The sequence below is a fragment of the Phyllobates terribilis genome, unplaced genomic scaffold, assembly GCF_046119375.1.
Source record: "Phyllobates terribilis strain yellow unplaced genomic scaffold, ASM4611937v1 Scaffold_7__3_contigs__length_470593459, whole genome shotgun sequence".
Classification (NCBI taxonomy): domain Eukaryota; kingdom Metazoa; phylum Chordata; class Amphibia; order Anura; family Dendrobatidae; genus Phyllobates; species Phyllobates terribilis.
The window spans coordinates 42,548,067-42,575,784 of record NW_027362767.1 but is presented as its reverse complement, the minus strand read 5'-3'; the positions used below and the strand labels follow the sequence as shown (position 1 = coordinate 42,575,784).

The 27,718-nt window shown below is 42.9% G+C and overlaps 1 protein-coding gene across 5 annotated transcripts in view; it reads left to right on the top strand.

Moving 5' to 3' along the window:
- FERMT2 (FERM domain containing kindlin 2) overlaps positions 1 to 27,718 on the top strand; it is a 61,423-nt gene that overhangs the window by 6,409 nt on the left and 27,296 nt on the right. For all 5 annotated transcript variants that reach the window (XM_073638445.1, XM_073638448.1, XM_073638447.1 and 2 more), the window contains exon 3: positions 23,960 to 24,193. In XM_073638445.1, coding sequence (XP_073494546.1) covers positions 23,960 to 24,193 — 234 coding nt within the window. The remainder of the gene's footprint in view (positions 1 to 23,959; positions 24,194 to 27,718) is intronic.

The following is a 27,718-nucleotide window of genomic DNA, read 5'->3' as shown; positions in this document are numbered from 1 at the left end:
GTATCACGCAATTCTGAACCTTTTGCTCCATTAGGATTGGTTCATTAATCCTGGACTGACGCTGGATGAAGGAGTTGACGGGAGGGTGGAGGACAGTAAATAAATGTGGCGTAAGGAGCCGTATAGATGGCCAATTTTATGACCGCCACTCCCAAAACAACATATAATCTGGAATATGCTGAAAAGAAATTCTAGGAGATCATCAACGCCAACGTTAATTCCACCGCACCCTCTCGTCGACAGTCTGTTCCTACTGAAAAAAGTGTGAATGAACACTTTGCCAATTGGCCATTGCTCACAGAGCAGCAAGCAGTGAGCGTCAGAAGCCAATCCAACTTCTGTGATGTTTGACACATGTATGTAATTGTTAGTAAATATGGCCGCCTGTTATGCAAAGTCTGTTGGTCTCTTAGATGTGAGTCCACACAGGACTCATCTGCTGTGGGTTCTGCAGAGGGTTTCCTGCAGCTTTTGCATTGCAAATGGTAAAATTGACAGCACTGGTTCATTGGTTGCAGATAATCGGGGAGGCGCGCTCCTATGAGCTCCTGGCTGGAAACTCATGACTCTGTACAATGCTGTTTGCATCCACATCTCTCCTCCTCCGGCCGACGTGACCGACGCTTGTTTTGGTTGCTGACTTTTCAAAGGAAATCTTGGATTTCTTAATTGCATTAGTGTAATTCCAGGTAATTTGTTTCATGTTTAGTTTACAATCTGATTAGATTTTTTTTCCTTATTTCTGATGATGATCGGGGTTTGTGTGCAGCGGCTGCTGCTTTTTTAGGAAGCTGTCACATCCAGGGCATCACCAGCACAACAATGAAATCTGCTCTTTGTACAGAGATAAAAATTTTGCAATTGTCAGTGCGGCTGTGCTACATTATCTTGTATGTCTGATCTCTTATCTATTAGATTGGTCATTAGAAGGCAACAAAGCTGGACCTTATAGCTGGAAAGATAAACCATAGTCATCAGCATTTTGCCTTAAGGCCCCCCCATGCACACTAGACTAAAGTCAGACGTATCCGCCACCAACAGTATAATGTGTATGGGGTCTTCCCAGCTCCCCCTGGCAGATGACTGGGTGATAAGTGTTTGGAATTTTAATACTGGACCCTTTTGTTATTCAGTAGATAAGCCACGGCCATAGAAGTGTCTGGCGGTGACCTTCTCTGCTTTTTTTTTTTTTTGGAAACGCATGTACGTATAAGATAAGCGCTCATATGTATGAGAGAGATGATTGACGGCTGAATGAGTGTGAGTGTTTATGACCACCTTGAGTAAGAGAGAGGCTCCATGCGTTGGTATTAAACATTTCTTGTTAACAGGGATATACTAATGTCGGACAGCTCGTCTAATCTCATATGAGGGGGGATTTCTGACTCTCCCATGATGGATGATATTGGGATAAAGAAGGATCGGGCATGCTGCATTAACATGCCCAATCCTACTGCTCCCATAGTCAGCAGCCTACTGCCGTCTCCTCTTTAGGAACACGTGAATGCTCTGCTTAGTCAGACATGTTACAAAATGGGAGAGATGGCTGCTCAGCAATTAGAGCATGCATGTGTCAGGAGACGTGAACCATTAGTGTATGGCTGTCCCAAGGGGTCTGTCTAGTTCTACTCCACTTCCAATTCAGAAGTGAGACAAGCCCTCTTTGGCACCGGATCTATACATACCTGCCAGGACGATTTGCAGGTCGATTTGCAGGTATCAGCAGACATGAATCGGACTGGTGTGTGCAGATCAGACTTAATCAGCACCTCCTGATGCAGAACTGGGCACTGCTGGACAAACCCTTTAAGGACTTATAGATGGGTGGAGAAGGAGATTCATAAACCGACACTTCATGGATCAGTTATGACACTTTGGGGGTTGGGATGCAACTTGCTCTTCAAGACAAAGAAGTGTCAGGTCTTGTGCCTAGTAGAAAAGCTTTTGTGAGACCTGATGTCGAACCTAATTTTCTGTTACCGCCATCCCCTAATTCACAGATCTTTAATTCCAACATTAAAAGTTGGCACCTAAAAGATTTTGAGAATAAAGCCCCCCTCCGAATTGAGTGGTGGCCATGTATGTGTGCGTCCCACCGCTCCATTCACTTTGTTTCGTTTTTGGACCGAAAAAGAAAAATTATACATTTATGTACTGACAGCACCCATACAAACTGCTAATCATTAGGAGAATTTCCCATCAACAGGGAATATAAGTGCAGAGAACCGAGACTTATCGTAACACATTTCTTTGTGCCACTGGGGGGTACAGACAGGAGAGGCCCCTGTGCAAGAACAATATATGGGCCCTTGCAGCCCAACAGCTCCCTCATAATGCACAATTCCACCAGTTTTGGAGGTGATGTGGCCCCCTGCACCTCTTGGGCCCCTGTTTGGCCACACAGGTTGCACCAATGATGTGTCTGCCCCTGATTTGTGCTCCATTGTCCTCCTCATCGGGCCACATTATGGACCCATCTCGTTTTGCTCCTTGTACTATAAGATGACTCTTGTTGCATTAGATAAAGCAGATATCGCACAAATGCCAGAATATATTACAATTTTCGAAGTCATGAAATGAAAAGGAGACTTTTCCTGAGCGCGCGTCTGGCACCCCCGGAGGACGCAGCGAGTTCTGCTGGTTATTTTTATACCATGGCATCACTGGTGAAGGGAGCCGGTCAAGGTGACTTCTTCAGGGCTATTAAGTGCTCAAAATAAAGCAATTAGTCTGCAGAAATGGCAGAAAGTAAAGGCTGTGCCTCCACATCTGACTTATTGATTTTTCTCCAGCCTCTTTCAGAGCTACTTACTGGCTTCATTTGCTATTACACCATGGTGGTGATAATGAATGGGCTTTCTGTCTGGCACAAGGAGAAACTATTTACTGCCTTTCACGTGATGGGTGTGGAATTTTAAAAATCCACGTGGTTCACGGTGACTCTGCACTGAAGACCAGGACAGATCTAGTTTAACATCCTCATGTAAGCTAAGAGTCCTTGCACTGTGAACAGGGATAAGATGAAGGTCCCTGGACCAACTCTGTAATGGGCCCCGGCCGCCATGTGCAGCAGGTGATATTTTCTGCAGCCACCTTGGGCATCAGGATTGAAGTTCCTCTGCACCTTCTATAGTTACATCCTTGAGTGTTAATGTCACCACTTCTGCTGTTTCTGTAATGTGTCTAGGACCATCCACGCCCTGTGCCAGGACAATGAATCACAAGGAGCAAAAGTGACAGCCAGGATCGTTCCTCGGCTGTGGCGCTCCGCAGCCGCCAAGCTGTGTGCCTCGGCTGTGGCGCTCCGCAGCCGCCAAGCTGTGTGCCTCGGCTGTGGCGCTCCGCAGCCGCCAAGCTGTGTGCCTCGGCTGTGGCGCTCCGCAGCCGCCAAGCTGTGTTCCTCGGCTGTGGCGCTCCGCAGCCGCCAAGCTGTGTTCCTCGGCTGTGGCGCTCCGCAGCCGCCAAGCTGTGTGTTGCACAACTGAAGAGAGCGACTGAAAAATGCATCTCCCAATCTAAAGTCCCTCCATTGACTTGTATTACACAGATAATCCCTTTAAAGAACACTGTAATGCTTCATTTCTCCTGAGGAGGCACTGCAGCAGAGTTTCAATCCTATTCACATAAGCAGTGTAGGAGATGTCGTCTGGCGGCTGCTTGTTCCTCCATCATCCATAGGAATCCACATACGTACTGAGAAAGGTTTGCTGATGAGTGATCATGCAACCGACACCTGTCCACCCCTTTCACTTCTCCATTAACCTGATGGTACGCTGTTTATATGGTGGAGATAAGCGGCGATTTACATAAATTTGATGCCTCTTATCTTTGGGTGTGGATCTGGCTGTTAAGAATCTGGCATTATAGGCAGTCTGGTTGTCTGCAGACATCGAATATTAGTAATTAGAGGGATAAGCGGCGCCCTGACCTCTTATTCATCAGCACTTCTCTGATGGTTCTGCATTAGCTTGGATGAGATGAATCTGCTTGTACAGTAAATGTAATGGTTCCTAGAATCTGAAGATGCCGCTGACCTCACAGTGATACTGGGAAGTTGGCTTTATGGTGTGTAAATGGAAACTGCAGCTGAGAAATGTGACCGCAGGACGATGGGAGATCGCTCGGCGGGGGGTTCTACCTGGTGGCGGTGGGCTCTGTACATATTAGATGAAAGTCGGACGAACCTGCAAATAATGGTGCTATTTCGGCTCCCCCCATAGCTGTGGTGACTTTCCGACGACGACGACCCCTTTTCCTTTACTTTCCTATATAGTCGTGCACTATTGACCTTTATAATATAATATTGTGGGACAGATATTGCACAAGCCACAGTGTCAAAATCTTTTGTAGAATAAAAATAATCTGTTGCAATCGAGGGGATATACATGATTAGAAAACACGACTGTACGGCTCTGCTCCATTTACAGTGTACAGATGTGACGCTGTTTTAGAAATAAAAAAAAAAAATAAAACAATAAAAAAAATCCATACTCTGATCCTATACGATCACTGATCACTACATCTTCATAGTGTTTGGGAGTTCTCCTCCCTTTTCTCCATAGTTGCAGACGGCATAAAAAGAAAAGTCCTACAATTTCCAGGTCAAGTGGATGTCAACAAATGTTCTTCTGAATGTTCTTTCCCTGCTCGATGATATATTCCTAAATTAACAGGTTAATTTATAAAAACCTGTATCCAAAATATTAGAATGCTGACAGTGGCACAATGTTTGTAAGACTATTTTAAAGGGGGTTCTATAAATTGTATGCCTTATTTCCAACACTGCACCGCTCTTGTCCATGTCTTTGTGCTCCGTCTTTACTTAAAGGGGCTGAGCTGCAACATCAATATAGACCAATGGTGAGTGGCGCGATTTCTGGCAGAAATACACTATTTCATTCTAGTCTTCTATAGTTGCTTTAAAGGGAAAACTACCTTTTTGTTTAAATCAGGTTTTTGTGTTTCATGTATTTTTAAAATATATGGAAAAAACAAACAATGCAAAATTATAGCTTTTCTGTATAGAATCAAAATAGAAACCCTGCAATTTTTAAGCTGGCTTCTTTTATTTTTTAAATAGTGTCTGTTTTTTCATGAAATTCACCCGTACATGAGCAGCAATGAACTGACTCCAATCCTGCCTTCTTACATTGAAGCACCTAATGATCGTGTGCAAGACATCACTGTGCAGGGAAGCGGAGCTGCGCAATCACCTATTGTGATTGGTGGATTATTATGCATTGCTTATATAGCACTGTCATATTCTGCAGCACTGTACAGACATGATAATCGCTGTCCCCATTGGGGCTCACAATATAGATTCCCAATCACTGTGTTTGGAGTGTGGGAGGAAACCCACACAAACATGGGGAGAACATACAAACTCCTTGCAGATGGTGAACCCTTCATTATGAGCTGTATATAGAGATGTTACCAGTCATTTTAATACTGACTCTGCTGATAATGAGCTTGCTGAAAACTCATCCTGAAAGGACAGGAAGGTAGGAGTTTTATATAAACACACAAAAAAAAACCTAGCTGTCAACATGAAAATTGCATGGTTTTTATTTTTTGATTTTTAGTAAAGTTTGATCTAAAAAAAAATTGCCAAAAAATGTTTAAAACCAAGTAATTTTTCTGATGACACTTCCCCCTTTAAATATTTATGGAGCACCAAAGGGGATTGCCCAGTGAAGATAAGATATTCCCAGGATGGATGTGACTTCTATATCAGTGGGGGCCCAACAGAACCGCAGATCGGTGCACTTTTATCACCGGTAAAAAAGAGCAGCAGTGCACATGCCTGACCGCTGCACCAATCATTTTGTATGGGGCTGCTGAGCTCTGTGGTCGGCTTTTTTTTGGAAGCTGCTCCATTCTATACAAGTCCCAGCAGCTGGACCTCCTCTGATCTATAAGTGGGAAGATGATACAGTAGTATGTCCCTTTTTAACTATGCATCTTCCCACTCCTCACTAAAATGTCTCTACATCGCCCTCCCCTCCCCTTGGAGCACAGCGACCTCTGGGAATATCAAGCCCTGTAGTGCTCCCTCCACCAATAATCTCACTAATGGCCTCTCCCATAGACTATGAATAAACCAAGCGGCTTCATTGATTCCTCGCATAGGTGGAAGCTGCAGTGCACCGTGTGGTCCTGACCCGCGTCTTCACATGAACAATACTCGGGTCACAGGACAATCATCTGGTCTTCATCCAATAAACGTTTAAACCGTCAAATTCTTAAGTCACGTGTGATTCTTGCACGAGGTGAGAAGTTACCTTCCTTAGTATCGTGGATACAATTCTTTTTACACGCTGACAAGTATCAGTGAACAGGATTAAAGAAATGCTAAAACTAGAAATGAATGGTTTAATTAAGCCAAGTAGGTGATTCTTAGTAATAACGGATCCTACTGCCGAGGGGAGAGGCTCCTGCTGCAGCCAGTGATCTTCATTATATAGTTTTTGTCTATCTACCTTCAGAAAGGGATTTTCGGTGTACATGTTTGCAACCAAAGCTAGATGCTCCAATTCATCTAACATGAGAAATGAGGCAACTTTGCAAACTTTTGTTTAATATTTCCTAATGTATACAGCTTCCATAAAGATCTATTTATCGCCATGGTAACAGACTACAATGAAACCCTGTGTAGTCTGACCCTGCAATCATGCTCCCTTCCATTGCATCCCTACTTCTTGCTAATATACAAGATCTTAGGACTGAACTGAAGTCAGAGAAGCCCTGAGAGTACTCAGAAAGGAATTTACTAAAACTTTAGAAAGGGGCTTTTTACTTTTCCTGCTTTGGACAGCAGTTAGTTTTACATATACACATTTTATGGTGTTTTCTCAAGGATTTAGTCTGGACAAGGTGTCCATAAAAGTTCTCCTCTTCCTGAGGATGTGAGCCCCTCGTCTTTGGCCAGTCCCTTGTGCTGTCACCAGTATAATGTGACTTTCCATGTCGTGTTCAGACATTGGCTGAGCAGCTCAATGTACAGATCTATATTATATGGGTCGTGAAGACATTATATTTCCAGGTTGCATCTGCTCGCTGCCAAATTATCGCATGAGCTGCGGGGAATGTTTATAGTTTCACAACAGTATACAGACAGTACAACCCGAACTGACCCCGTATAACTAGTGATTAAATATGGCCGCAAAAAAACACAATTTACTTCACCAGAGCTGTAATTCATTTGCCTTTAAAGGGGTATTCCTATGTTATAAAGTTAGGATATGATTAGTGGGGGTCTTACCTCTGGGGTCCTGAAAAGGGAGAGGCCACAGAGCTGGAGTAACAGTGCAGCCTCCTCAATGGGTTTTTTCTTTGTCTACACAGCGGCACCCATCCACCTAGCTGTGCAGATAATTCCCAACCATTAATTTATGCTAGTAAATATTCTGGTTGTCACCCAGCTTTCCAGAGACCACCCCCCCCACCCCCACCCCCTGAATGGAGTAACTATTGAGGCTTCATGTATTTTTCTTTTAAAGGTAATCTTTGTTTTCATAACTCAATAGTACACGAGCAAATAAGAAACTTTGAATTATAAATTTAACTTTTTTTTTTTTTTCTCCTCCAGGACTGATCATTCATTCTAAAAAATAAATGGGTTAAATCTGACTTCAGTTAATAGAGATTTTTTTCCATTATTGAGAGAGGTGACAGTTGGTGCTCATTAAGTTGTATGCAGAACTGTTTCTGTCATTTCAGGAGAACTGACAGCAGAATGCCTGTTTGGCGCTAGCACCTCCCCTTTTTGTCCTTTTAGCTCCTCCCCCTCTCCATAGAACTTTATGAGCACCAACTGCCATCTCCTATGTCAGTAATGTAACATTCTGTCTTCACGGAATATAGATTTTACCCATCAGTTGAGTGAAAAATCGTCCAAGAAGGCGAAAGAAGCAGATTTCTCTGAGACATAGTACAAAGTTGCCTATTTTCTTGTATACCATTGATTTATGAAATAAAAAAAAAAAATAATAAAATGACGGCTGTGCTTTAAACAATAGTTTTATATTGAGAATGTATTGCGTCTACCCTCACCTCCTGTTCTGTGCACAACAGTATTTGTTTGTCCTGATCTTCCTGGTTCATGAACAGACATGTTATGTTATAGGGACTCCCTACAGAGTCCAGAAGTTTTTTTGTGACTGTCAGACTGGGGCAGCACGGTGGCTCAGTGGTTAGCATTGTAGTTTTTCAGCACTGGGGTCCTGGCTTCAAATCCCACTTAGTTTGTTTGTTCTCTCCTGTATTTATGTGGAATTTTGATTTTTGAGCCCCAATGGGCACAATGATGACTGTAAAGCGCTGTGGAATTAATAGCAGCAATATAAGTGAGTAAAATAAATGTAAATATTGACGAGAATAAAATAAGGTTGTATTTTGTATCACAAGTTTTAAATCAAAATAGACACTTTGTATCCGGATGGATTTTCCCTCCTGGCTTTGTACCGTGTGTCCTCTTTCTAGATGAATAATTATGGATTTTTGATTAAAAAAAATAATAATAATTCTGGAAATTCTCTACTGAGGTTCCCCTTTCTGGCTCATTTGATTTTCCTTAGATTATTCTGAAACCAAAGTGTCTCCTCTGTAGATTTCTCTTGTTTATGGCCTCAAACCTCCACTCAGAACCGGAGCCAAAAAACACACGTTGTAGGGAGAGGAGGAAGTGAAGTCTTTGGTTTTCCATGAAATGTAATAATGGTCAGTGCATGGTCACATAACCTTGTCAGGAAGGGGGCTGGCCGGCCACTCAGCGTAAGGGGAAATGCCTGAGAGTGACACAATCTCTAATATTAGGAGGGACTGTGAAAAGCCACAGACCTATGGATAGTGCAGAGGTCACATAACACAAGTGCTCTATACCTACTGAATCAGTAAATCTCTGAATGAAGATGTCCTCCTGATTTTGCTGCAATGTTTTACCTGCATCTGAGTTTATCAGCAAAAAAGGAGCCACTTCTGTCCACAATCTCTTCTAACTTTATCCACAAAGTTCCAGTAACCATTTTGAAGCTGATATTTTGTCACCCAGACTTCTTAGAAATGTATTGTCCCTGCTCTCCCCTTCTCTTTTCTCTGTGGCTCCTTTGTTGACTTCTAGAGTGAATCTAATGCTTTTGGTCCTGATGGGCCAGGGAAATTGCTATGATCTTAAAAGTTCAGGGGTCCACGACCCCAAAACCTTTAGGCTATGTTACCATGATGAGCTTTTACTGCGTTTTTGATGTTGCAAATATTCTGCACCCATTTAGTAAAATAGGTTACTTGTATTTTTTTGTTAAATATGCAGCGTAAAAAACTCATTGTGGGAATGTAGCCCAGGTCATGTTACCCCCCCCCCAAAATATAAAGTAAGAAATACAGTATGTTAGTACTGTCCAACCCCCACCCCCAACGTAGAGACTCTTTCCTAAAACTTTTGCAAAATGGAAAACATGAAGTGAATGAAAGCAAAATCTAACTCTGATTTCTTGCCTGCCTCCTCCCCCATAGATAACCTCTGTGCCATTAATAAGGAATATCCGCTCAGCCGTAGAGCTTTGGCCTAGGTTGCACTGATGTAAAACTTTATGTATGCGATTTAGATTGCAAGCTTGAGAGATTCAGGAAATAAATCAAACTACACAGAATTGGCAAAAAATAAAGTGGAATTTTTGGAGAGCTGAGTTTGCAGGTGTCTTGTATTCCCGAGCCTCCTGTATATTTTGGGGTTGTACATACTTTCAGGGCCACATCCTACGGTTGATGAGGTGTCCTTTCTAGCCAGCTCTTGGCACATTCACCTGGTAGTGCTGGTACAATGACGGCAGGGCTGTAAATTTTTTCAATTTTCTTTTTAAGTATTAAACTAAAATAGTTGGATTTTGCAACATGCTCAAATTTTTGCTATTATATTATATTTCTAGCGAGTCCATAGGAAATGGTGGTGTTGGGATAGATTCAAGGGAATTTGAGTCCTGTTCCCTGATATTACTGCTGGAAACTTATCCTTGTAGTGTTTTCTTCTAAAATATCCACATATCAGATCCTTATGGCCATATCATAAACCGCATGATCCACAAATTGCAGGATATTTTTCCCTATAGCGGTAATTCACATAAAATTGTAGCCTAATGCTGCACTAAAGTATACTGCTACTGCCCGGGAGAATAAAACTTTTTATGTTTTGTATGTACTTGTTCATTCAGCTGACTATGGAAAATATCATGAAATTGGTGAAGAAATGGATTTTCTTTGTGATCAACAAGTTTCAGAATAGTCATGTGCCGTATCACACCGGTCCCGAGTGAGCGGATGATGGGAAGCGTCCGGGCTCTTTTCTGTTTTAACGCTTTTCACTAATCAATAGATGTGTCCGTCATGGCTGTTAGGGGTCTTTGCTTTGGCTGTCGCTTATGGGGAATGCTCCTGTAAGTGGACACCAGTGATGCCGTCTTGGAGGGTCTTTTTGCTCATCTATAGAGACTATAAAGGCAAATGTCAAGGCTGAGACTGGAGGATGTGTTTTCTATCGTGCAGCCATGATGCTATTTTTATTGAGCCGTGCTACATGACTGATTCCCTCTTTGACCCTGCACTGATTATAGGTGTGTTTTTTTTTTGTTTTATTTTCTTGTTGTGTTTAATAAATCCGCCACATGGTTAAAAAGATTAAATAAAGGAACAGCTTGAATAAAATAAGAGGAAAAACTGGTCACTTTTGAGCTGTTGTCAGGTCCTAGTCATCAATGTCAGATAGTTATGGGTTACACAGGTGAAGACATGGGCTCCCACTCCTGAATGTGCTGGATTAGGCAGAACGAATGAGCGTGCTGTCATATGGAGGAGCCCATTACTGACTCCTGCTACCTGCAGAGTACGTAGTATAATGGTCAAATCCTCACCGGCTTCTGAGCTCTGCATGCTGAACCCTTTTTTTGGGCTTTGCTTTGTGAGATCATCTGCTGCATCTGCAGAGCGCAGCAGAAGAGCTGACGGTCTTGTGCTGCTGCGCTTTGTACGTTGCCAAGAACTCTTAGTCACCAGCTTGTAAGCGCTGCTCTGAGGCTACTGGATCTGGACTCTGTTCTCCACTGATTAATGCAGAGGCAAAAGCTTCCTCAGCCTTCAGCATCGCAGAGCTCACAATCTGTGCCAGTGGCTACATAATGCCACCGGTCCAAACTATCAAGCAAGAACCCATTACCCGGCAAGCAGGAGGCCGGGAGCAGGACCTGTTAACCAGGTAGGTGCTTGGCCAAGCCTCTTCCCTCTGGACTGAGCCCATAGCTATGCCTCTGTACGAATGAGTTTATGAAGCCCCCAAGATCAGTTTTATACTGGGGGGTGACCTGTGTACAGGGTATAAATATTTGCTGCACATCCCATGTTATATAGTGTATGGATGGTAGCCATGTCCTAGTCTGTTCTCGTTTCTGATCATACATCCACATTTTTGCTCGTCCTGAAGTTACTGGCAGCTGCTCTTTGATCATTTTTGTCCTTTTAATGCCAAGAGCCCCTCTCCGACAGTCACTGGGTAACAATTAAGGTAATTTTTGCCCACCCACCCGCTTTTGCATGTTGGAACCTGCAATGACCAGCTGAAGTGGCCTTCAAGGGGATGCACCTGTTGACGCCTATATATTTTTTTTCTGTTTTGGAGTTATCTCACTCTGGGTTTTCTTATTATCTGCTGAAGTTCAGTGACAACCAATATGGTGTGTTACAGCTTCCATTGAAGTTGTCAGCTGTCTGTCTTTCTGACCCTGAATTGCTGATCTGCCTAGTTATAGCAAGGAAGCCAGATTTAGTGCTATTGGATACTTTGGATATTCCTTTTTTTATAAACTGGCAGATTCCCTTTTAAAAAATATAATACAATCCCACACATGGAAACCATGGGCATTCGGGTCTTTCAAAGCTAAATCCATTGACCCCTTCTATATATTAGATCTGTTGTTGCATTCCTGAGAAATCTGTCTTTAATTCACATGGGAATTAGTTAAGAGCTCTGGGTGTGATAAAGCACTTCCCAAGTCTCTGCCTCCGGAGGTGGTTTCCCAAGCCCGCATCGTCTTCTGTAGCTGTCTGTGTGAAGTCAGACACCAGGCAAGGAAGTTAAACAGTAAGCTGTGAATTAAACAAAAGAGGCTGGTGATAGACAGGGAGGCAGCCTCAGGAGGCGCGGGCTAGGGAAGTGCTCTATCACATTCAGAGCACTTAACACTTCATTTGCATATGAACTAAAATGCATTTTTTTCAGAAATGCAGCAACAGTTAAAAGATTTAAAGATATCGATGGATTTAGCTTTCAAAGACCAGCATGCCCATATATTTGATTTGGAATAGGGGGAAGTTATTCTTACTGACAGATTCCTTTTTAAAGGGTTCACTGCTGTTAAATATCCCCAGCAATAAGCCGTAACCTTGCAGGTTCAGCACAGAAGTATTGAATTTCTGTGCAGTGCCCTTGTAGGAGAAATTAAGAATTACACTTAGGCTATGTTCACACACGTTGTTTTGCTGTGTATTTTGCAGCAGATTTCTATGCAAATTTTCAGCTGCGTTTTGCAGTACAGCAAAGTGTATGAGAAACCAGAATTCTCTGTTCACACGTTGCTTTTTGTTTGCTGCGTATTTTCTTCCTTGCTTGTGTTTTTGGAAAATAGAGCATGTCCCTTCCTTCAGCGTTTTTGCAGCGTCTTTTCACCCATAGAAAGTAATGGTGGAAAAAAAAAAAAAAATGCTGCAAAACAACGCACCTGCATTTTTGATGGCAAAATTGAATGGGATTCTTTTTTTTCACAGAACTTTATGTACATGCCTAAATAGAGACAGAATGACAGTGGAAAAAAAACGCTGCAAAAACGCAGGAAAACCAGCATTTTTGACTCAGCTGTTTTCCTGCCAGAGACAAGTTGCCAGCAGATTTAGCTACAGAAAAAAAAAACGTGTGTAAACATAGCCTTATTGGTGAAATCAAAAAGTGGTGTGGACAAGCTTTATAGAGAGATACGCTATATGTATTTATGCATGTACATTATAGCGGGATATAATTCTAATTTCTATATTTGCGCAGTCTGCATCCTGTTCTTCTGGCAAGCTCTCGGTATAGAGGTGCTGGCGCAGCGCTTGTTATGATAAAACGCACATTATCTCCATAGCACTGGAAAGAATTTCTACAACCAGACATCAGTTGGAGGACATTGATGTATAAAAACTCTCAGCCAAGTCATTCTATGAGGGGTCTTATGGCTGAGATACAGAATGAATGCACACACGTTCTGCACAGAAATCCCGGAGATTACATGTCGGCCGGCTGCCAGGTCTCCTGCTTTTCCTATACTCTTGATGTATTCCATATAAGAAACATTAATCTATTGTACTTCCCCGGCTCTTTAACCATCCTGCGCCTGCTGTTCTTATATTTAATATACATTACATACATACATACATACATACATACATACATTCTTCATCTACTGTTTTAATGTGGACTTTAGAGAAGGCAATTCCTTAAACGATGCCCCTGAAGAGTATTTAACGCTCATGCAGGGAGATCATGAGTGGGGTATACGTTTCTACGCCCTTGTATAGGGGCACATGGACAGGTTAGGTTTTATGGGGCACCTCCTTTTAATTAATGGGGTATTTTGATCTGCATAAATTAGATCAGCGTGGGTCTCGCCCATCGCCAAAGTGGAGAAGTCTTGTACCCCATTCTGGGGGCTGCAAAACCACAAGCAGAAGATTTTTTGGAACAACTGGTTCTGCTGCTCCATTCTGTCTCTGTCACTAAATTCACACAAATCCCACCTAAAAGTGGTTGTTTTGGGGGCATTCCCAGGTGATATTGGAGACGGGGCTTAAATAACTCTAAAACCTTTCGAGGTTTTAAAATATTGGCACGTACGGCACTGCCCAGGGCTATCTACATCAGTGCCATAGACTTGGGATTAAGACGCTTGCGTGACCAGCTGCTTCGTCCATCTAGTCCCAGTACTAGTCTTATGGCCGTACGAGAACAGGGGATGCCAGTCCCCAATCTTGCCATGTGTGGGATCATGATCTGCCATCTATCCAGTGGAAAAGTGATCATTTCTATTGACCACTTCTAAGACCTGTTTTACTTGATTGGTGCTAATACAATAGATGGGTTTAGTTACAGATTTGGGAACATGGTGTCAAATTAAGTTCATATTACCCCTCATTTGCATTTGGGAAGTGATTCAGCTTTTATCCTATAACATATAATGTGATCTTGCAATTTTCCACTATTGACCTCCCATAAGGGTGTGATCAGCGTGCAGTTATGTGATGAGTGTATTTCCCCATTATACATTCCTGTCGTGCCTGCTGGTATATTAAAGGGACAGTAAATCTGCAGTTTATCCCCTCTCCTATTGAATGCAATGTATTGTTCCCTGTCATCAGCCGTATAGGGCTTGGAAACTGTAAACTGTAGAGTTCTACAATAGTAATTCCATCTCCCATATCTCCGGTGCTGAGAACCTCTAGATCACACGTGTCAAACTCCGACCCGTGGGCCAAATCTCGTCCTCAGGGTGGTTTTATTTGGCCCTCGACACCAGAACCACCACCCCTATGTGGGGCCCATTGTTCTGTATGGAGGACTATGTGGGGCCCATTGTTCTGTATCCTGGTTGGCCCTCGACTTTTGTCCACGTTTTTCATTTTGGCCCTCTGTGTGTTTTGAGTTTGACATCCCTGCTCTAGATACATCAACCTCCATATTGGTGAATTTCAATAATATTTTGCAGACATTTTCCGTCATTATATGGGCAGCACGGTGGTTCAGTGGTTAACACTGTTTCTTTGCAGAGCTGGGGTCCTGGGTTCAGATCCCACCAAGGACAACATCTGCAAGGAGTTTGCATGTTCTCCTCGTATTTGCATGGGTTTGCTCCGAGTTCTCCATACACATTACAAAAAACATACCGATGGGGAATCTAGATTGTCCCTATTGAGACTTACAATGTAGGAGGCTGTGGAATATGATGGCACTATACAATCCAGAATAATACATTTTATAACCTAGGCAGTGGATCAGCAGTAAGGGTGCTTTTATCAGTCTTGCCCTCTGATCTCTGTTTGCTGACTTCTTATGTCTCTGGGTCTTGGTTTTTATGTTGGCTTTTGTCTGAAGTGTCTGAGATCTTCTCTATCAGCTGTGAAGTGGATGACAGGGGATCAATAACCTCTTTGTACAGAGATTTGTAGCTTGGGTGTTCCTTCAGATACTAAAGTTTATGACTGAGGTAAGGAGTGAGAGTGCTCCTCGGATAAGACGTCCTGACCACAAATGGTCTCCTCTGTAGTCATTTAGTGTAGACCTGGTGACTTTGGCTGGGATAGTTGAACATGATAAAAACCAAATTGGACCAGTCCTAGAATAAACAATCTGTGGTAAATGAATGACCATGAATTATCTTCCTCTGCATTGGAGTTGGTTAACACGACTAATAATAATAATCTTTATTTATATAGCGCCAACATATTCCGCAGCGCTTTACAATTCAGAGGTTCATATACAACAGTCATAAGTAACATAGCTAAAGATAATACAATAATTACAGCAAAAATAATGACGACCCTGCTAGTAAGAGCTTACAATCTACAATGAGGTGGGGGTGACACAAAGTACAGGGGCTTATTTACAATGATGGTCCGGCCATCTTGAGGGGATGAGGGATAGATAAAGGCTGCATGAGCTCATCACCAGCCAGTATCTGTAGTGCTTTTGGGTTCGGTGGAGACTTATGTTTGGAGAAATAAGGGATGGGCTATAAGGAGATGAAAGGACTTTGATTAGGGCAGCCTATCACCTTCCCTAAACAGGTGTGTTTTTAGGGAGCGCCTAAAACTGTTAAGTTGTGGTTCATCCTAATTTCTTGGGGTAAAGCATTCCAAAGAATAGGTGCAGCTCGGGAGAAGTCTTGGTGCCGGTAGTGGCCGGTAAGGATTAGTGCGGATGTTAGTCGAAAGTCACTTGCGGAGCGTAGAGAACGGGTAGGCTGATAAACAGAAATGAGGGAGGAGATGTAGGGGGGTGCCACACTGTGGAAAGCTTTGTGGGTGAGAACAAGCAATTTAAATTGGATCCTATAATTCATGGGCAGCCAGTGCAATGACTGGCACAGAGCGGACGAGTCTGAGTAACGGTTAGCCAAATAGATGACCCTGGCTGCAGCATTGAGGATGGACTGGAGGGGGGAAAGTTGAGTGAGGGGGAGGCCAATTAATAGAGAGTTACAGTAGTCAAGGCGGGAGTGGATCAGGGCAACAGTGAGGGTTTTTGTTGTTTCCAAGGTGAGAAAGGGGTGGATTCTAGAGATGTTCTTCAGGTGCAAGCGACAAGAGCGGGCAAGAGATTGTATAAGAAAGGTGAAGGAGAGATTGGTGTCAAACACAACGCCCAGACAACGTGCCTGCTGGCTCGGCATTATTGTGGTGCCACATACGGAGAGAGAGATGTCAGATTTATAGAGGTGAGTAGACGGCGGGAGCAGAAGTTCAGTTTTTGGAAAGGTTGGGTTTCAGGTAGAGAGCGGACATGATGTTAGAAACTGCAGCCAGACAGTCACTGGTGTTCTGTAGTACAGTGGGGGTAAGGTCAGGGGGTGAGGTGTATAGTTGGGTGTCATCAGCATAAAGATTGGAGACTGGTCTGTAGTGGTTTGTGCAGGAAGGGTCAAAAGAGGGCTTTTTTTAATAATGGAGTAATGATGGAGTGTTTGAAGTAGGAGGGGAAGATACCAGAAGAGAGGGAGAGGTTGAAGATTTTGGTTAGGTGAGTAGTGATGACTGAAGAAAGAGACTGGAGTAGATGTGAGGGGATGGGGTCAGTGGTGCATGTAGTGGGATGAGAAGGAGAGGAGCCTGGAGACATCGTCTTCTGTGACTGGGTCAAATGTGGAGAGTGATCCAGAGGGAATGCTCCTTATACGACCTCCCTTAATTTTTGTTCAGCTCCATACAAAAACTTTTAATTGTACCTTGGTGAAGGGAGGAGACATGAAGAGAGGCGCGTGCACACGTGGCAATCTTTATGTAATCTACTCCTTTTCTTGAGGGCAAAACAAGGGGGAAGTGAGTTCGATATGGCCACACAGTGCGCCATTACTGGGATATCCTTGTCTTTCATAGATGTGACACCCCTCTTCTCTTTAGCAAGGAGAAGCCACCAGACATTGTCAAGCATGACTGCAGTGGAGGAACTCCTGCACTACATGAAGCAAACACGTAGAATGCGTATTACATAGTGTACCATAGCTGGGAAGGACGGGGTTAAATCCCAGCTCTGCAGTGTTTGATTAGAAGCCCCTGCAGGGTTTCTCTAAGAAGGAGGAAGTAGATTCATTATGGGATCAGCAAAGATGTGAGCTGTAGCTGAGGGATCTGCCTGGGTTTCTCTCTGAATGGAGTGACTGAGGAGTCACTATGTGTGCAGGATGTAGCAGAGGCATATGTTCGCTCAAGAATGCACAGACCGTGGGCACCAGACTGGATGTGTCTTGGAGTTGGAGAGGCCATAATCCCTCTGAGAAGAGTCTGCACAAGCCATGTGAAGAGAACCACAAGTATCACTGGTTGCTATGGACAATAGCTGTTTTTGTGTGACCGACCTGGGGCTAGCTCAGCCGTGTATAAGTAGCCAGGGTCTGTTCTGTTAGTGCCTGGACAAGGCTAGGGATTTTTGCTTATGATTTTGGTGCTGTGAAACCTGTGGTAAGTAATAAAAACTGTGCCTGTTTGGACCAAAACTGCATAGCCAGTGTGAATGCTACCTAAGGGTGAATGCCTAATGCTAGTGGAAAGAGTGAACCCCCTACAATAGATTTAATGGAGGACACTGGAGAACCCAGTGTAAGTGTTGGGTACCAGATCTTTTTGTCCTGGTCAGCTTTGAACTAGGATCTCCATATTTCCATGACTACTCCTATCTTTTCTAACAATGTCTAAAAGCCATTTAATGTCAGACAATGCCGTGCGGTGGAGTTCTCTATTCTAGGGATTATATTTCTACATCCACTAAAGAGCTAAAGGTTGCAGATTGCCAGATACAAAGCAACCAAACCATCAATGTTGGCGAGAATGGACTTCATTTTTTGTGTATGGGAGTCTTTCAATTCACCTCACATGGCAAATATTGGGAAAAAAAAAGGGGGAGATCGGGCATGTTAAATTTCAATATGTCCAATCCTTTGTTGTTAATGGCTTGAGAGGCCAACCACTGACATGAACATGTTCACCAATGCACAAGAGACATTAAAAATGGCTGTCCTGCAGGGGGTTAATGTATATAATAGTTGTTAAAAGGTGGCACAAAATCTTGGTGAATGTAGAAGCTTTGGCCCTTTTTGTGATGTACCAGAATACATGCAGCTGAGGCTTCGTTATAGTTTTTTTTTGTGTTTTTTTTTTTAATCCACTAAAGTATTTTTTTGGTTTGGAAGGGGGGTTCTTCAATGTATTTATAAAAAATAAATCGACACATTCACCCCCAGAGTTTTTGTACAGCAGAAACCCTGATCTGGGCCATCAGAATGTCTTGTCTCCTCATTAACGGACTCTGCAGTCGGGAGCTTGTGCTCTGTTGATGGATATTCTGCAGCCTCCCTCTACATTAGATGTTTTATCTAATGACCTCCATCCATTGTGCTGATTGCGGGGCTTCTTAGTAAAACTTGAAAGGGTCTGCGTGGCCTTTGAAGTTGCAGAGCAGACTTGCTGTGTTTTTTTGATGAAAAAAAATACATACATACATACAGTACAGACCAAAAGTTTGGACACACCTTCTCATTTAAAGATTTTTCTGTCTTTTCATGACCATGAAAATTGTACATTCACACTGAAGGCATCAAAACTATGAATTAACACATGTGGAATTATATACTTAACAAAAAAGTGTGGAACAACTGAAAATATGTCTTATATTCTAGGTTCTTCAAAGTAGCCACCTTTTGCTTTGACTGCTTTGCACACTCTTGGCATTCTCTTGATGAGCTTCAAGAGGTAGTCACCGGAAATGGTTTTCACTTCACAGGTGTGCCCTGTCAGGTTTAATAAGTGGGATTTCTTGCCTTATAAATGGGGTTGGGACCATCAGTTGTGTTGTGCAGAAGTCTGGTGGGTACACAGCTGATAGTCCTACTGAATAGACTGTTAGAATTTGTATTATGGCAAGAAAAAAGCAGCTAAGTAACGAAAAACGAGTGGTCATCATTACTTTAAGAAATGAAGGTCAGTCAGTGCGAAAAATTGGGAAAACTTTGAAAGTGTCCCCAAGTGCAGTTGCAAAAACAATCAAGCGCTACAAAGAAACTGGCTCACATTAGGACCGCCCCAGGAAAGGAAGACCAAGAGTCACCTCTGCTTCTGGGGATAAGTTTATCCGAGTCGCCAGCCTCAGAAATCGCAGGTTAACAGCAGCTCAGATTAGAGACCAGATCAATGCCGCACAGAGTTCTAGCAGCCGACACATCTCTACAACAACTGTTAAGAGGAGACTTTGTGCAGCAGGCCTTCATGGTAAAATAGCGGCTAGGAAACCACTGCTAAGGACAGGCAACAAGCAGAAGAGACTTGTTTGGGCTAAAGAACACAATGAATGGACATTAGACCAGTGGAAATCTGTGCTTTGGTCTGATGAGTCCAAATTTGAGATCTTTGGTTCCAACCACCGTGTCTTTGTGCGACACAGAAAAGATGAACGGATGGACTCTACATGCCTGGTTCCCACCGTGAAGCATGGAGGAGGAGGTATGATGGTGTGGGGGTGCTTTGCTGGTGACACTGTTGGGGATTTATTCAAAATTGAACGCATACTGAACCAGCATGGCTACCACAGCATCTTGTAGCGGCATGCTATTCCATCCGGTTTGCGTTTAGTTGGACCATCATTTATTTTTCAACAGGACAATGACCCCAAGCACCTCCAGGCTGTGTAAGGGCTATATGACCAAGAAGGAGAGTGATGGGGTGCTACGCCAGATGACCTGGCCTCCACAGTCACCAGACCTGAACCCAATCGAGATGGTTTGGGGTGAGCTGGACCGCAGAGTGAAGGCAAAAGGGCCAACAAGTGCTCAGCATCTCTGGGAACTCCTTCAAGATTGTTGGAAGACCATTTCCGGTGACTACCTCTTGAAGCTCATCAAGAGAATGCCAAGTGTGTGCAAAGCAGTCATCAAAGCAAAAGGTGGCTACTTTGAAGAACCTAGAATATAAGACATATTTTCAGTTATTTCACACTTTTTTGTTAAGTATATAATTCCACATGTGTTAATTCATAGTTTTGATGCCTTCAGTGTGAATGTACAATTTTCATAGTCATAAAAATACAGAAAAATCTTTAAATGAGAAGGTGTGTCCAAACTTTTGGACTGGACTGGACTGTACTGTACTGTACTGTACTGTACATACATACATACATGCATGCATACCTTTTCCTTAGAGGGGTGAACTTATACATTTCTCTGATACACTCGTTAAAGGGGATGTCCACTCTAGAAACTCCCATTTAATGGTCTGTTAGATTTTAAGTTAATAGATTGGGGTTTCCAGTTCAGGACCCTCATGTATTGGAGCAGAGTGTCTTGCTCGGGTGGACGCCCATACATTAGACTGAGTCTGGTACTGTAGTACTTCCGTCCACCTGTGGAGGTGCTGCAATTTCTGATTGCTGGGGGTCCCAAAAGCAGGAAATCATGTGATCAGCTTATCTTTTGACAGATCCTTCAAGCAAAAAAAAAGGAATTGACGGAATCAAAACTGTTTTTTTTTGTGTTAACTTGTGGCTGTCAGAGCATGCTGGGAGTTGTAGTTTTTTGCAACTGCATGATAGTCTGTTTGCAGATCACTAGTTAATTCCTCATTTAGACACTTGGTTGATTTGACCCCATTAGATTTAAAGGGGGTATCACTTTGTGTTAGGTGAGTGGGCTGATGACATGTCTATCGATGTGTATGACCTGCACCCTGGCCTGTATCTATAGACGTGATGTCTTCACTCTCCTCCAGATACAGCAGCAAGCCGAGCTGGATTTGATCATGCTTTTAGTTTTTTAGGGGAAATAAGCTTTGGACAGATTGGTATGGCAGCACACATGCATGTGTTTATGGCTCACGTGACAGCAAACGCTTATCTCCAGCTTTAGGGATGGACTCCTATACTGGAGTGCTAGGTCAGTGGTGCTGTAGAGAAGCCCCCTGGATCTGAGCCTCTCCTGCCAACTCTTGCGTGGCATTCTGCCAGCATTAAAGAACTGCAAGTTGAAGAGGACAATAAGTGTCCTATTTAACACTGGAGAGAACGTCTTAAAAGGAACGAGGTTGAGAAATTTGCATTCTTAGCTGGCTGGTGAAGTGCCTGAAAATGAGGTCAGTGGCCTTTTTAGGGTTAGAGACCCTATTTGGGGAGGGCCATTCCCAAAATGGTGATGTTAGTAATGATTGTATTGTTTTTTCTTTTGCTACAATGGTTTCCATTGTATCCCTCATATGTGTGCACTGGGCCAATTATTGGGTAGTATGGGCCTTGACATGCGTTACATAGTTGTGGCTGCTCTCCGCTTCCCACCCACATGTTCATGGCATGTCCCTGCAGCAGAATTCGGTAATATGGATTCTGAGGAACAATTAATAAAAGACCACCCGTGGACAGACGGCTGTCAGTGGTCCCTATTGAGTGGGGACTATCGATCAATGAATGGATAAGAGGTCATAGATAGATCAATAGATTCATAGAAGTGATGGATAGATACAATGAGTACATAGATCTTTAGAAGTGATGGATAGATACAATGAGTACATAGATCTTTAGAAGTGATGGATAGATCTTTAGGAATATTGTAGTTGTACATATATAGGAATGATAGATCTCCTGGAAAGAATGGATAGACTATAGATCCATACAAATGATGAATAGATACTTTCGATCACTAGATCTTTTGAAAAGATAGGTGACTTGGCTATCACATGGATGGATGTAAAGATTAGGAACATTTTCACTTTATTTTCAACTTTAAGTTGCTGTATGGCAGATCATTGCCCTGTAATATGTAAGGGGCTGTTCATACAATGCAGCTTTGATCGATTTGTGGAATGTAATAAATGTTACAACATTTATTTGTCTGTACAACATTGTATCCAAGCCTTCTGTTGCAGATTTGCCATGTACAATTCAGAGGGGATTTTTTATGTATCTTGTTTCCAGTAATGTTTCCAGATCTCGGATGTGGCGTCCTTGGATTGATATTGATGTAACCGTTATACGCCATGAATTACAATTGCTGCATTAGCCTGTAAATTCAGGTTGGCATCATCTCTACTGTGATGTCCCAAGACGTGAACACTGGATAAATCCCTTTCAGTTGGTCTCCTTCTAATTTAGTTATTATCCCTAATTGAAACGCTCCATGGATGAGCATGGCTCTGAATGAAATTAATGTCTTCGGCCCGAACGTCTCAAGATCTCTAAGGAAACCGAAATCTCCTTACAAGTTGGGTCTGTTCAAGACATCAGTGCTAGTCACTGGAATGAAAACTAGCCCAAAATGTGACGGAGATGCTAATTTAGTATTTTTTTGCATGTTATGGGGTACAGTACTATTTCTTATTTAAAGAGACCAGGTGAGTAAGGATTCTTACAGGCAATGCTCCATGGGAGAAAAGCAAGCAAAGTGGCTCTAAGAATGGGGAAAATAAAACTATCTTACAAGCACCTAGGAGAGGTAGCTACCCTGTAAGTCAATACCCGACGTCTAAATGGGCCTGTCAACATGACCGGGGCAAAATACCAAACCAGAAACTCTGCAGACAGCCTTTTTTAGGGTAATTGTGACCATTCTGCAAAAGAGCAATTTTTGCATACTTTCTTGCCATGGAGCATTGCCTATAAAGTTTCATTAAGGACAGGCTCTGGTTTACACTGATGAGGGGCAAACGCCGCGAATCACACCTTCTGTTGATGAGTTTTTGGCTTGACATCTTGCCCTAGTCTTGTTGCAAAGATCATGAGAGGGTCAAATGTTGACTTGTTTGGCAGCTACTTGGGAGATGAGTTCTTTTGAAGAATAAAAAGAAACTTTTATTTACATATATTGAGATACAAACCACAGCTTTTAGATATGCCTTCCTCTCCTTCCCAGCTCTTCTTCCTCTGTCAGCCAGATCCAAGGTCTCTGAAGTGCAGAGTTCTGGAGCATTGCCAGGGTACATTAAAATTAATAAATGGGCATGGATGTGAATGGACATTTTTCATATTTTTAATTCCTGGTCTCCTTTAATTATCACCTAACACTGGATATGTGACAACAAGTAGGATTTGTGTTTGTCAGAGCAGGGAACTTGTTTCCCCTGAATCTCCCCTGGCTGACAGACAATAGGCAGGAGCAGCTGGTCGTGCATGCACCTCGCCATTTTCAGTCCCCCATTCCCTTGGATAATAGAGATGATGTCGACCCGAATTTATAGGCAATTGTCGTATAATGGTCCTATCAATATCAATCCGAGATCGAAAAATGATCGCCTTTCCTGGAGGCCGGACTACCCCTTAAAGTATATTTTCATTGAGGATCTCTAAGCTGTGAAACCTACTCTTGGGATATCCTTCTAGAGGAATCCCCCCTCTTTAGTTCTCCTGACTCTCCTATGAACATGCACGTTCGGCTCTGCGTGTGTTCAGATGGGAGTCTCAGTCCCTCATCTGGCAGCTGCTTTTCTCACTTGAAGAAAGGATTGGGCATGTTAGATTTGGACATGTGCCATTTGACACAGTGGGGTCACCCCCCCACCCCCATACATACTGTACTAATCCTGCAGGAATCCGCAGGCTCGCCATCTTGCATCTATTGTGTATGGACTTCTTTAGTTTGTAAAGAGAAGGCAAAGTTCGATTAGAAAACTGATCAAATTTCTTCTTTTTGTTCCTTTGCAGATGTAAAGAAGGACTGGTCTGATCACGCTTTGTGGTGGGAGAAGAAGAAAACATGGCTGCTGAAGACTCATTGGACCTTGGACAAATATGGCATCCAAGCAGACGCCAAACTCCAGTTCACCCCGCAGCACAAATTGCTCCGACTGCAGCTTCCAAACATGAAATACGTCAAGGTGAAGGTCAACTTCTCCGACCGGGTCTTCAAAGCAGTCTCCGACATTTGCAAGACGTTCAGTAAGTTATAAAGGCCGATCGGGCCAACAGCTGTTCAAATGGGAGAATATAAATTAGCAAGGTGCTGTGTACAACTGGCATCATGTCACCAAGGGGGTAGGAGCCCGATCTCATGGAGCTGTCGAATATATCACATCAGTGTGCGCAGATTGTGCTTCCTGATGGGGAAACCTTGTGACCTGAGGCTGCAGTTCAGGACTGTTGTTCTGTTGCAGCATTCTACAGTAATACCATCTTGTAATGTAATGTCCAAATTTTATATAATAATTAGTTTGAGCTCCATCTTTGAGTGCCAAATCCCCTGCATAGTAACTGATTGTCTGCAGTGGTCAATGCCAGTGTAAACCTAATTTACATTTGATTAAAAAGCCCTTCGGTGCAGAGTCCTGATATTTACTTTCATAGTATGGCGCCACCTGGTGTTTAAGTACATCACAATGTGTACATCCACAGCGCTGATGGACACACTTGCTCAGTCAGGCCTCTACATAGTGATCCTCTGAGCAGCCAATAGAAATGGCTTTCTGCCTGCTCATCAGGAAAGTAGTAGAGCCTCCTGAGTAGCAGGAAGACTGTTCCTGCTGGAGATGTAAGAAGGAGCCACTTGTCTGCTGCCAGAGGGGGAAGAAGACTGATTCTGTCCAGATACCATTCCCAGCAGCACCAATAAGGGCGCATGAAACACGAAAAATGTATTTTTTTTTTTTTTTTTTCATTTGCAAATTACTTTTAAAATGGTTATTTTAGCACTTTGGGATTTCAGGTGGTGTGCAAAGTCTGCTGATGACAATATTTAGCTGTGGCCAACTCCTTTTTGAGGCTAAGACATCCATTTACTGATGTCCACAGGGCCCGGGAGGTCTTGATATATCATTAATTTTTGGTCTTTGGTTGTGTTTTCCTTTTGTAAGGGCTCATTCACACAAGCGTTTAAATCAGATGAGTTATTCTATGAGGCCGTGTACATGTCCGCCTCTTCCACCCCCCCTCCCCACACTTTGATCCCACTCTGACATAATTGGATCAATTTTATTGGATGGAGAGAAAACGATTGTGTGACCTTCACCGAACAGGCAATTTTTTTGCTTTGAATTGCAAAGTTGCTTCTGTAGGAAATGTGTAAGTGGCTCCTTCTCTGCAGTTATTGTTCCCAAATATATCTTTTATTTTATTTACATTTTAATGGTAAAAATGTTCTGAAATGTAGAATATATGATGAAAGTATATAGTGACTCGACCTTCACCTATATGGGAAATTAAGAAAGTCCTGATGCTGTTGTAAATCTTGGTATTGATTAAAAGATGGAGAGGTTGTAATTTCATTAACAAACAAAAAATGACTATCCCCCCCTCCCATCCTTCCTCAGTGCTCAGTGACTTCATTATATATTTCATGCCTTGTATTGATTGATCTCTGCTGAATGGCTCATTTTTTAGTGAATTTCTACGTAGTTGATTGTGTGGAACGTCTGTGCGGATGATGGGCGTCATAGTGGTCACTTTGTGTGATGCGATGAGCCCCCTCTTTGGTGAGAACTGTAAGAATGTAAATCCCTTACAGACTGTGATTGTTATAGGGACAGGGAAAGGTCAGCCAATAGAGAGGAGATTGTTCCTTACAGGCACCAGGCGACACTTTCATCGGTCGCACATTCCACTTCTCAGGGAGTCAATGCAATAATCTCAAGTGTGTTTATATTTGGGGAGGTGGAGGGGGGCAGATACTTATTCTCTTAACATGTATGATAAAAAAAAATGCAAAAACAGAAGCAAGTTTCCAGTCTCCATATTGCCACCAAGGTACAGGATTTAATAATCTACCCCTGCAATCTATTTTTCCACCCTTAGATGAGCTCAGATTAATTCACATCTTATACTTCTGGCCAATTTTTTTTAAGTTTTTGGTTTAGTTGCAAGATAATTAAATCTACTGGAGATTTAAAGGGAATTTCCAGAAGCCCATCAGGATCTATCACTGGGGGGGGGTCCTACGACTAATTCCAATTCTGAGACTGCTGGAGGTGGTCATTGAGTGGAAGTAAATGGTTTTTGCATTGGTTTCCAGAGGAGCATGCATGGCTTATAAGTCTTCTCACTGCAGGCTTGGCTTGTCACTCTCAACAAGGAGAAACGTTACCCCCTTAGACTCCCACACTCCAAAAACTTGTTTCAGCTTCGAGGGGACGTAGCAACATTTCTGCAATGGAACAACCACATCGAAATCTGAATATTGCTGCAGATTTTGTTGAAATGTTTCCGCACAGTTCCATCTTTACGATGGTGAGATGTACATTACTGTCAATCCACAGTGCCAGTCAATGGACGTGAGATGTCATGAGACCTCATCCATGACACTGCTGCTATAATACAGTGCATTTTTCACATGTAGATCCGCAGCTGAAAATCCACTAAGCGTTAGTCCCGTCGGCACAAACCTCAAGAGGTCACTAGGTTTTCTATGAAACTGGAAAGTTTCCAATTCGGGTACAAAGACTGATCAGAATGGTGGTCATTTCTGATTGACGCCACAGTATATGTTTCCACCATATAGGCAATGGGAAGTAAAAACATTTTTTAGGAAAATGCATGGGTTCCTGGGGACACCTTTTAGACAAGGTGGAAGAAGAGAACATCAAGTAGTGATAGGAAATTGTCTAAGGTTCACAATGTTCCTTCTGTTACTCCCATTCTTCTGTTCTGCATGGCATGTAAAGGGTGGGGTAACTTTGGGTACAAATTCCTAAACGTCAATCAGATGGGTATTTTGTGTCATTTTTATTATTGAAGAGGAGGAGGAGGAGGTGCGCTGACATACTGAGCTCTTCAGGTTACAATGTGTCTTCTTGTGTTGTAGCTTTTCCTGTTCTCCGTGTTGCTACTTTTTTTCGTTACATCTGTTTATATTGCAGATGGATCCCAGTGGGATTTCTTCCTTGTAAATCTAATTAGCAGGCAGAACACAGTACAGCCCGGCCAAGGTGATCTTGCTTTAATCGATCCATCCAGCGGAAGCTTTGGCTTGTCATCTCTGTCTTAGGAGAAGGTGACTCCTGATACAGTCGTCTAGGAGAAAAATAAAAATACCTGCTCTACCACCAACCGAGTGATCAAAGCTGATCACTTTATCTGTTTCTTGGAAAGCTGGATTTCCAATATGACAGTCAATAAATCATTGTTGTTTAATGAAGACTCCAATAAAGACATTAATGAGGAGACCCCCTACCCTAACATCCTGCAGTTAGAGTGGGGCTTCACTTTAGAAAGTGTCAGAATTTGCTATTGCAGGATGTTTTTACTCTACAGTAATTGCATGCCATGATGGCTAATGGAGGTACAGACAAAACATTGGGGTCCTGAGTCACTGCCCTACTGGCCACACACTACGCAGAAAGCATGTATCTGTCTGGCTTGGAGGAGGGTGCAGTCTTTGAACCTCAGTCACACAACAGATTTAGCAGCTTCGCCCCCTCCTACAGCTGCCAGGGACTTCAAAGCTGGTAACCGGATACATGACCGGCTTATATA